General features: G+C 32.6%; 2 protein-coding genes across 2 annotated transcripts; one reads left to right on the top strand and one right to left on the bottom strand.

The window, feature by feature from the left end:
• The first annotated feature begins 816 nt into the window (after window positions 1–816).
• On the top strand, window positions 817–11,375 carry LOC123699322. The gene is made up of 16 exons (XM_045646248.1): window positions 817–1,035; window positions 1,471–1,570; window positions 2,093–2,271; window positions 3,505–3,612; window positions 4,567–4,733; window positions 5,031–5,228; window positions 5,502–5,544; window positions 7,064–7,232; window positions 7,552–7,738; window positions 8,140–8,309; window positions 8,692–8,921; window positions 9,158–9,257; window positions 9,683–9,861; window positions 10,350–10,454; window positions 10,642–10,808; window positions 11,104–11,375. Exons 1-16 carry the CDS (start codon window positions 838–840, stop codon window positions 11,327–11,329), a joined length of 2,526 nt encoding a protein of 841 aa, XP_045502204.1. The 5' UTR covers window positions 817–837; the 3' UTR covers window positions 11,330–11,375.
• Window positions 11,376–11,648: 273 nt separating this feature from the next.
• LOC123699399 lies at window positions 11,649–12,342 on the bottom strand. Its single transcript, XM_045646348.1, has one exon. The coding sequence runs from the start codon at window positions 12,247–12,249 to the stop codon at window positions 11,716–11,718; it is 534 nt and encodes a 177-aa protein (XP_045502304.1). The 5' UTR covers window positions 12,250–12,342; the 3' UTR covers window positions 11,649–11,715.
• Between the last annotated feature and the right edge of the window lie 29 nt (window positions 12,343–12,371).

Here is a 12,371-nt window from a genome sequence, read left to right on the forward strand (position 1 = left end):
GCAATGAGACTCGGAAACATTTGGACGATCGGCTGTAGGTATAATTCCTATAATATTGATCGAAAAATATAGATAATAATCTTAATTTTATTCAAACTCTGGGTTCATGGAGGAAATTAGTAACCGTTCGATGTCTTGACCATTCGTTGTAGACTTCAATTAACAAAATTTTAATTCAGAAAGCCACGTTATTTATTTGAAAACGTACCTATTAAACATAGTGGAAGAAGAGAGAAGTACTTAATTATGAGAACCTTATTTTTACTTGTATTTTAAAATAGACCTAATTATTTTAATTTTACAAGATATCTCCATCAAGACTCGATAACCAAGATGAGTTACATGGTCGTACATTTATGCATTGAAATGTTAAACGCTACGGAAAAGCTTCTATTTACACACACTTGGGGTTATAAGGACAAGAATGGTAATTGGCAAGGGATCGTCGATCATCTGTTAAAGAAAGAAGCTGATCTAGGTGGGTATAATTATTATAATATTGTGTAAAATTTAGGTTGTGCCAAGATGCTTAAAATGCAACTTACATTATGCTTTGCCTGTCCGTTAGGTAGTTAAATGTCATAGATTAGTGCGACGTTTGGAGTTCCAGATATTATAGAAATACCTAGAAATACGTATTGTTTGCTAAGTATAATATTTTTGGGAACTTTGTTTTGAAAAAAGGTTCAAGATGATAATATATACCTAATCAGATATGCACTTCTGTGCAAAATATAGAGCACATTCACCATAGAAATCATTTAATAAAAACATACCTACTCTATTACGATTTTTTTATTATCTCCAGGTACCCTCACAATCTTCACACAAGAACGCATGAAGGTAATCGACTACATAGCCATGGTGGGATCTACAGCTGTTCGTTTTGTGTTTAGAGAGCCTCCCTTAGCCCTTCTGCAGAATATATTCACCCTGCCTTTCACTGGGGCTGTATGGATCGCGATCTTTGTCTGTGTGTTGAGCTGTGCGTTGTTCTTGTATATCACTTCGAAGTGGGAAGCTACTGTTGGTATGGTAAGTTGTGCGATGTTTTTCGCGTTGACCTTCATTTTTGAAATAATAAATTAGTGTTGTGAAATATTCATATCTTGAATGCAGTAAATAAACGACAGAGTAAGGATTTTAATAAAGTGGATTTAGTGGGTACTGTTTACCTTTTTAATGCAGAATCTTAAATATTTACATTTAACAATTAAAATTATAAATTTCTGATAGGTACTTTTATTAAACGTAAAAGCTTTTTTATGAACTGTAATTGTAATACTAATTAAGTGGCTGAGTGAAGAAGATCTTCAGAAGTCTTTAGACTTATCTTATCACATATCTATGTGATAAGATAAGTCTAAAGACTTTGTAAAGACTTAATAGTAAACATCTAAAAACAACTCAATAATTGAATATGAATCTGTTTCACATTATATTTTTGTTTTTTACTATTTTGTATTCTAGCATCCGATGCAGCTAAATGGTTCCTGGGCAGATGTGTTGATATTGATTATCGGCGCTGTTCTTCAACAAGGATGCACTTTAGAGCCAAGATACGCCGCAGGCTAGTACCATTAGCATATTAAGTATAGAAAAGGTATAGGATATCTTATGGGTGTTTTTGCAAGTCTTGAAAATAACGATAAAAGCGATGGTTGAATTGAAACAAGCTATTGTAACTGTAAAATGATTAATTATCTTTAAAAATGAAATAATATGGGGTTGTATTTGGGTTGGTATTTACAGCAGATCATTCCTTACATATTACGTTATGAATTTTCCCTAAGCATTGAGTATTATCATATATTCCAATAAAGAATTTTTTTTTTCTATTTTTTCTGTTATACTTACCTAGTTTAATAGCTCAGTGAAATCTTGGAACTGCTTGCGGATTTCGGATTACCTACTCAGGTACCTTTCATATCCATTTCATACAATATTTTCCGCCATATAGAGCCATTCTTGAATTACAATTCGACTTCCATCCAGCAAGAGTCGAACCTAGGACCCTGCAATGCTTACATATTATAATAATAGCACCACCAACTTATAAACTTAACAAATAAAATTCAAATTCACTTTACAGGTAGATGTGTAACCCTCCTTCTCTTCGTAGCTCTAACAATCCTGTATTCAGCCTACTGCGCAAACATTGTAGTACTACTTCGAGCACCCAGTTCGTCAGTTCGAAGTCTACCCGATTTGCTGAATTCACCATTGAAACTTGGCGCCAGTGATTTTGAGTACAATCGGTATTTCTTTAAGGTAATTTTTTCTGAGTTATTTCGACTGTTGTTCATTTTAAGATGATTTGTTATTTTAATTCCTGTAAGATAAAAAACTAAATATTAAATCTTTAACTTCTCTGATCGTCAGTACTTTATTAGTTAAACTTATCTTACATAAAATATTTCGTTAGTAAACAACAAAGTCAAACGTATTACCCATTGAAAACAAAGTAATTCACAATAATCGTCATTTGCGAATATTTGATTTTCCTCAATAGGTTATCCGAATACATTAAATCACAATGTTTCACGATTTATGACGTAAAATGTAGGAATTTGTAAAATATTAATCAATAATAAATGCTATATTAAATTCCTAGTAAGCCACGAACAGTGATTTTGCAAGGACATCGGTTTTGCACCACGTTTTTAATTGAAATTAATTAATAAAGGTTAATATAAAGTTGATAAGTTTAAAATCATTATTCGTATTCGTATATTTTCTATCTTTTTACTTTTCCTTGATTTGGGAATGTTACGAAGAGTCAACATTCATTTAGTAACATATTTTTTTTATACATATAATGTTGTGTTCCTGAACTATGAAGGAGGTTAAATGAAACAAACATGAAAAAAAAAACAAAAAATTCGATCTTTTATTATATTAAGTACTAGCTTCCGCCCGCGACTCCGTCCGCGCGGATGTCGGTCTTCGCGTGGGTGGCGTGGATGGTTAATTTCTCCATTTTGAGTACCTAACTCTGACAATGACATATTATAAATATCTATTGGACCCAAATACGGCTAGGCTTATAATAATACGCAACATGTGTTCGCGGTTCTACAGAACAACGTCTATGGATAAAACTGAAAAATTAAGATAAATTTTTTTCTACGTATTTTTCCAGGATAAAAAGTATCCTATTTTACGCCCAGGATAATAAGGTATAATTATACCAAGTTTCATCGAAATCGAACCGTTAGTTTTCACGTGATGCCTTCACATACAGACAGACAGACAGACAGACAGACAAAAATTTTTTTAATCACATATTTGGGTTTGGTATCGATCCAGTAACACCCCCTGGTATTTATTTTTTCAATATTTTCAATGTACAGAATTGACCCTTCTACAGATTTATTATATGTATAGATACCTATCTAATATTGATAAGACAAATAAAACTAAAGAGGTTTTACTTACATTGTAAGGATATATTACTAGATAAATTATTACGAATAAAATAAATACATTTATTATTTTCCTCAGAAATTGAACGATCCAATCAGAAAAGCAATCTATGACAAGAAAATAGCTCCCAAGGGGAAGAAACCCAACTTCTACAGCATGAAGGAAGGCGTGGAGAAAATTAGAAAGGTTTGGGTCAATATAGGGGCCGTCCATTAATCACGTGAGGCTCGAAAGGGGGGGGAGGGGTCCATCAAAAAATCACGAAATATCACAAGGGGGAGGGGGGGTAAAGTAATATATCACGTGTATTTATTTTTCGGCAAGCGCGCGATACTCAACCGAAAAGCGGCGTTACATGTATTTATTTTCAACTATTCATAGCTTCTATCGCGGGCCTTGAGCGCGGGGACCGAATCGAGAAATTCCGTAACGAAAAAACCTCACGCTCCCCACTCCGACGGGTGGAGGTGTGGCTGGAAGGCATGCTATGCCTTACCGCAGCAGTCCCCGAGTGCCACACGTCGTTTTTTTAGTCAAACGCGTACAACTTTTTCGCATATCTTTCATTATTTTTAAGTCATTCAAAAACAAACTGCAAGCTTTCTGTCTAGTTCTGAACTTTTATTATAGTAGTTTTTAATTTTCTATAATAAAATTAGATGATACGTATACCAGTATTTTTTTATAAATAAAAAATTGATTCTTTGCAGGTACGAAAAAATACACGTGATATAGGGGGGAGGGGGGAGGGGTAGTCTTAAACCTCACCACGTATCACCAAGGGGGAGGGGGGATCAAAAAATGCCAAAAAAAACATCACGTGATTAATGGATGGCCCCTAATACAAACATATTTTTGATGTTAGTAAATATTGTTATGACTCATATTAATAAAAGTAATTGTATAATAATACAATACAAAATAAATTAAAGTGTTCGTTGAAAAGGCAATACTAGATGAACAATAATTACTAAAACTTATGCATGGTACGACACACTATTAAAATTTCGATTGAATTGAGATTTCCTATCATTATTCACGAAAAAGTTTGCTCTAATAACAAAATAATCGCCTTTCATATAATAATCTTCATTTAATGTCCAATATAATGCGTCAAAATAAGTAAGTTGGATGTTTTAGGGTCTTTTCGCGTTTCACATGGAATTGAACCCAGGATACAGGCTGATTCAGGAAACATATCAAGAGGAGGAAAAATGTGACCTGGTTGAAATAGATTACATTAACGAAATTGACCCTTGGGTGCCGGGACAAAAGAGATCCCCTTATAAGGACTTGTTTAAAATCAAGTAAGTTATTTTTTATCAGATTTAATTAAAATACAGAGAACTTGAAAATTACACGTTCGATTCAGGTATTGTTTTCAGGTGAGCTCGTTTTTTATTTTCTGTAAAATATTTTTTTTTTATTGTAAAACACTTTTAACTAGGTACTCTATCACTTATTTATGACAAAATTTGTTACATTTTTATATATATATTTTAACTTGACTTCTAGATACGTTCTGATTAATTTATCTGTCACTTAAGATACAGACAAATATTCGCTCATCCGCTTAACTCCTGTTTTTAATTCTACCCACGCAGCTTCATAAAAATCCGTGAAACGGGCATCCAATCGAACATCCACCACCGCCTGCATGTTGGCAAGCCTCGCTGCTCCGGCTCCATCTCTACGTTCAGCAGTGTTGGCATTACTGACATGTATCCTGCTATAATTGCTACGTTGTATGGCATGTTACTGGCCCCGGCTGTGCTCGTGCTTGAGATCATGTATAAGAGATTGTGAGTAACTTGTGCTTTTACTACAGTAGATATTACTTAAAGTCTTAAATTTACTTTTGCATCTCCTGCTAAGACTTGTTGGCTTTTATCTGCCTAAGAAAAGCATTGATTATCGCTTTGTCTAATAGAAATAGCAAATGCTTCTAACAGCCAAAGCGATGGTCAAAATATGTTTTCATTTTGAGCAAAATATGTAGGCATGCAAGCATGCAACTCTCAAGTACAATTGACATACTTTCCCACATGCTATTTATGTACTCGTATTTCTTTCAGGATGGTGGTAAGGCAGAAGAAGATTGCAAAAGAAATAGAATTTTCAACTTAACTCTATTTGCGTACTTATAAGTTTGTGTTTTAAGTAGAAACAAAAGAAAATTAGACGTAGCAAGCACGTGAAAGCACCATGAAAAAAATTTAAATGGTTTAGTTACAGAAAAAAATATGTCGTAGGTATTATCTACCTACTTTGTAAATCGTAGATATTGAGAAAACGAAATAACATGAAAGATAACAAAGGTAGCGTTTATTCGTATAATTATTGTGTTTGTTTCCTAAACCAACATTATAGGATTCGTCAAATTAATTACCTGCCCATAATTTCGATAGAAAGGCTTTGTTCCGTAAATACAAGCTTTATACGGCGGAATCGTTTGTGGTTAAATTGTAATTTTAGCAGTAGAGACTTACTGTCCCAGAAGAATACACAGTAGTGTTGAAAGGGTTTTTTTATTCAAAGTTATAAAAAATTAAAATGATAAGTTGGTATGTAAAATACTGCACTATATTCGTATTGTTTCTGAAATAAATAAATATTGCAAATAATTTCGTTTTATTGTATAAGTTACATGGAATATCCTTTTCCTTCTCCTTCTGCTAAGATCCAATCTATCCAAAAACTAATCTTAATCTTAAAACAATTTTTATCAAACAGACAGGTTACCTAATTTTTATCACTATTTTAGTTCTTAAAATATGTAAATGCAAACACGAGCTTTCGTTGCGATAAGCAGTAATTACTTAGCTCAAATATTAACAAAGGAACATGGATTTATAAGCCCTTCCTAAACCACAAATTTTATTTGCTATCGAGTGGTTGACTAATTTTAATATGAAATTATTCTTATTGTGGTTCTTACTGCAAAATACTGTTTTTGGTAGAGATGCGGTTATTTTTAGTTTTATCAAAGATTACATACGAAATGAATGGGCGCCAACTACCTTGGCTTATGATTTATGCTGGAATAAAGGTGAGTTCTAAAAATGCGGAATACTTAATTTTTGTGTTATTATAAGAGAAAAGTATAATAATGCTTCAAATATAATAAAAGTGCATGTTTGTATTATTTAGGCCGAAAAACCTTAGTTTAAATAACATGCCCTCTACGCTCTACCGAAGAGAATAGAATTTTTCTCTTCTCTAAAGAAAATAGGATTTAAATTTTATATTTTAACTTTTAAGCATAATATACCTAATGTACTATTTTCAGAGAAACATATAAAATTATTTCGCTTACTTTCTGATGATGGAATCAGAGTCTCATCAAAATTAGATGACATTGCAAAACTAAACGACCAAAATTTATTAATTCTTGTCGATTTAAATTGTCCTGATGCTGAAATTGCATTCAATGTAAGCACAAATTATCTTTAATATTTTTTTACATTTTTCTATACATTGGTAACTACAGTAATAGAATTTAATGAAATAGAAAACGATTGTTTTCATAATATTAGTATAGATATGTAAAATTCATAAATTCTTAGCTTCGTTTATACAATTCAAACGAAATAATTATGTCAGCTAATTCGCTATTAACTTTTTAATATATCAATAGATAACAAGCCGATTCCGTCCTCCATACCGCTGGCTCGTAATTTATGATAACACTAAGAATGACGGCAACGATCAAAGGACAATTGACCAACTCTGGACCTTGCCACTTTTGGCTGATAGTGATTTTGTTTTGGCTGAACGGAAGGGTAATGCGCTGACTCTTGTTGAATGTAAGTTTACTAAAATAATACGTACATATATTTAATTAACTTTATTTTTGGTGCTGGTAAAATCTTCCTAGATTAATAATAGATAGACTAATATCAAACGATAGAAATATTTCTCTCTTAAAATAACGTTTCCTAAGTACTAATGGTACTATCGCATGATATTTAATTAAATGTAAGAGACTATAGAATCAGATAAAAAGAGAAAGATATTATGTAATGCATTACCTACTTCATTTAAATTTTATATTTACTACTTTTTCCACGTATCTAACATTCACTATTAGTTTATAATGATTATTTTTCCCTCGAATACCTACAGTACACAAACCATCCCCAACCGGGCCTACATACTCCAACCCTAGAGGTTTCTACAATGGTACTCTTATCGACACGAGACCTCGGAGGGAAATGTTCTGGAGACGGCGGGATATCATGGGACATCCACTCACTATGTCCAACGTGATTCAGGATAGTAATACTACCATGTATCACTTGGAGGATCGCTTGTAAGATGGAAAATAACATTATAATATCAGATGGATAAACCTTTTCAATGGAAATCTATCTATTTCCTTAACTATCTTGAATACTGTCCAAAATAAAACCACTTTCTAATTTATCACTCTTCATTGTCCAATTGATATAAAGGTTACACAAAAAATTCTACAACCTTCTCAGATATACTAAATTCTGCAAAACTTAATATTTTTCCATCAAGGATAGAAAAGCATATCATAAGCATTCTATGTTTTCTATTCTATAGCAAAAGGATAGAACACATGCATTGATAAGGTTAACAATTTTCTTTGCACTTTGGTCATAGGACGTACCTAAAATTGTCTTAAATCTGTACTGTAACTGCTTCTAAATATCTATCCAATACAATACACACTAATCGCCCTTTCAGAAAACTGCATCACGATCCCATAACAAAGTTATGCTGGATACACGTGAGGACCGCGTTCAGAATGTTGAATGCTACGCCTCGATACGTGTTTAGTTATAGATGGGGATACATTAAGGACGGCCAGTGGTCAGGAATGATCAATGATCTGAGGACTGGGAGGGCTGATATAGGTAACGCTTACCATAGTTTCAGAAATAAATAGGTGTAGGATTTGTGCAATTTCAACCGACTTAATAAAGATGTATTTACTATTTAGTTCTAAGTTCAACAATAATCTAATAAGTCTAAGTAATTCTACAATATTAAATACATCCTATATTAACTACTACTACCTATTTTTGCGAGTTTTCCGATGTCGACTGTATTGATGATGATCTTATTTTAAACAAAAAAAATATATAAATGCATGTATTTACAATTTTACGATTAAAAACTTAAACGTAGGTAGTTAATATACTAAATTTTTGCAACAGCAAATTCATACCACTCACTCAATCGAAGAGAGGATAAGCTTTCACTACACATTTAAATAAAGCAAGATCTTTTTTTCAGGTACAAACTGCCTACCAAATTCAAAACGCCTTGAAGTGGTGGTTTTTACTGACTCCATAGGACAGTTTGAAGTGAAATTCATTTTTCGTCAACCACCCTTATCCTATGTGGCTAATATATTTGCTCTTCCGTTTTCGATTTCAGTTTGGATTGCAATAGCGTTGTCTATTATTGTTTCAACTGCTGCTATTTACGTTGCTAGTAGATGGGAAATAAAGAGATTGGGCTTTGTGAGTATTATAATATTATATATATGTATAAAAATAGACAGCTTTAACTTACAGAAACAAGAATAAAGAACATTAAGTACCGATACGACTTTGTCGCAAAGATGGGCGTCGTTAAATTAAGTTAAATATAACAGAATAAATTTCTGAATATTAGTTTAATCTATATATATTTAATTTTTTTTTGCTAGCCAATATTTTTTTGTAAAATATATCCATTAAGTTGATAAAACTTTCAGAATCCAACTCAGCTTGATGGAAGTGTAGCAGATGCTTTGCTGTTAACAATGAGTGCTATGAGTCAACAAGGTTGCTCTAAAGAACCGAAGGGGTTATCAGGTGACGCTCTATATTTAATACCTATATTGTAATCAAAACCAGACAAGACAACTGCACTGCACGTCATAATATGTTGTAAACGAATTCCATGCCATTCTATTTCTAGCGATAGTTAATACGATTGATCATAAACAGAATGCATAAGCGAATATTCAGTAACAGAGTCTGATAATAATTAGTATTTTCGAGGAGTTTAATCTATATTATCCAAATTTAATATTACAAAGCTAAAAGAAAATAAAACCTTTCTTATTTTCTTTCGTGAAACGTGCTAAGGAACAACGGGTCCGATTTCAAAAGCTCTGTGTTAGTTAGCACATATTTTAACCTATATACCTATCCAATTTGTTTCTTTTACACTGAGTCAATAAGACTGCATTTATTACAATAATAAAATATAAATAGTTTGAATAATTTCATAACAGGTCGCATAATGCTCTGGGTGATATTCGCTGCGCTCATGGCGCTATATGCAGCATACGCCGCTCACATCGTGGTGCTGCTACAGGCACCATCTTCCTCTATCAAAACCTTGGAACAGTTGGAGCAGTCTGGCATGACGATCGGCGCTATTGATACGGATTATAACCGCTTCGTGTTCCGGGTTTATTTTATTTTTTATACCTATTGATTTTGAGAATGTATTACAGGTAGACAAAAACAAAGTAACACATAGTACATTAGAATACCTACCCATGTTGTATCTGAATATAACGTCGTTGATCGAACGTAGATACATTTTTGAACAGAGAATATTTTTCAACAAATAATTTATAATACGCATTAGGTATACATAGGTAGGTACCTACGTACGTACCTTCCTATGTATACCTAAACGGACGTAACTTTGTTTGTTTGTTTGATTGTGATGTGTGATGGCTCATAAACTACTGGACCGATTTTGATGAAATTTGGCACAGACAATCTTTAGACCCTGAGAAAGAACATAGACTACTTTTTATTGCAAAATGTGTACCACGGGCGAAGCTGGGGCGGACCGCTAGTATTTTATATTTAACTCAATTTAATTGATTATTATATACCTAAGTACCTAGGTCCGTATAATATTGAGAAAAACTACTATTTTCGCAGATGTTCAAAGATCCTGTAAAACAAGCGATATTCAGAAAAGTTGAACCAACTAAAGGAAAACCGCATTATTATAGTCTGAATGAAGGCGTAAAAAGAATAAGACAAGTAAGAATTACTTACGGAAAAGCTTATCTTTTCAACAAAATACCTGTGTTACTTACTTATACCTATTTAGATTTTTTCTTAAAAATAAAAAAAAGTTATTGTTGAAATAATGAAGTAGAATTTTTGATACCTATATCGTTAACTTATTTTATAAAAATTAATGTGTATGATTCTTACCTTATTTTAGGGGCTATTCGCATACCATTCCATACTTGAACCAGTGTACAGACGCGTAGAAGAAACGTTTTTGGAAATGGAGAAATGCGACCTCATGGAGATTGATTACATGAATGCACGCCATCCTTTTGTACCAATTTATAAACACTCACCATATTTAGAACTTCTAAGAGTCGCGTTAGTAACTATTCCTACCATTATATTTTGTTAATTAAATCTGCAAAAACTCGAGTCCTCTAAATAATTAGTGTTATTTATCAGCTTAGTGAAGAAATCAAGAATTTCCCGCCTTTTCAGAAGTGAGAAGATGCTTTTTAAATTTTAAAAACAATTCGCCTGCTTGGATACAAATATTTTTGAACTGACATACTTGTGGACATACTTCACTATCAACACAGATTAACAATGTAAAGTGTTGCACGTTAAAAAAATAAAAACGTGAATAAATTTTAATCCTGGTAAATTATTTCAGATTAAAGCGCATTCGAGAGTCTGGTATTCAATCTGCACTGCATCGCCGTTTACAAGTACCAAAGCCAAAGTGTTCCGATAAAATTTCGTCGTTTAGTAGCGTTGGCCTTTTGAATCTGCGACCCGTGTTGTATTTTATGCTGTACGGGATTGTGTTATCCGTTTTTATCGTCGTCCTTGAAAATATCGTATATAAATTGTTAGTACCTATTACAAGATTATTTTAGTACTATTATTATTGCGTACCGTCTTCATAACAAATAATTTCATCAATCTTAATAATATGAGCATTCAACAATATTTATTATATTCCGATTGGAATGCTTTCAAAACTAAACAACGTTAAATAATTACCTATTAAAATTATAGCAAACTAACTATTAAGTTTTATTTTGTATTTCTTTACCTTCATTCAATTACTAGTGGCAGAAAATGAAAACAATAAAATTATGTATATACATATGAATAGAAAACTTACTACAGATCTAAAAGAGAAGAGAACACCCAGATAAGTGTAGGTACATGATATAATTATTATTAAGTTGAAAGATTTGTAAGTATATTGTTCTTAGAACAGTATTTCAAATTTTTGATGCAACAAACATAAACAAATTTATAAAAATATATTTTTGGTTACTTTGCTTCGTTTTTTAACAATTTCCTTTTGAGATCTCAATGTAGTAGCTTTTCGTGGTGCTTCTCCTTTTCTATGTCTACCGGATCGCTTTGATCCTAAGCCGGTTTTAGGATTAGATGGTAACTTATTTACGAATGGATGTACTTCTTTCGAAGGCTTTCCCCCATATTTTTGACCGGAGAAACTTTTCGCTTGCATTTTAGTGCCAGTTAGTGGCTGTATCAGACTTTTCCTTTTAGTCTTAAATGGCATATTTTCTGTGTTGAACTGGTCATCGGGTTGAATAGCCGTCGTTTGTTTTACGGGGGATCTTTTTATATTGTCTTGATGTTTTAAATCGGAATTCAACATACCGCCAGAAAGATTAGCAACCATAACACGAAGCTCCGTCAATGTATGTCCATGGAAATTGACATCATCTTGTAGTTTATCCAATTTTTTCTCAAAGTGCTTAAAGGAGGACATTATTCGTTGCAATGTATCTATTGGGCGAGTACGTTGAAGAGACATCTTGGATAAAATAATAATACTATGAAAGTACTGAAATTTTTAAATTTTCTAGCGGTTTTTTACAAAAATCAATTGCCAGTCTATCTCATCTTTTTGTTATAAAAACGTCATGAATGACATCT

The sequence above is a fragment of the Colias croceus genome, chromosome 17 (assembly GCF_905220415.1).
Source record: "Colias croceus chromosome 17, ilColCroc2.1".
NCBI lineage: Eukaryota > Metazoa > Arthropoda > Insecta > Lepidoptera > Pieridae > Colias > Colias croceus.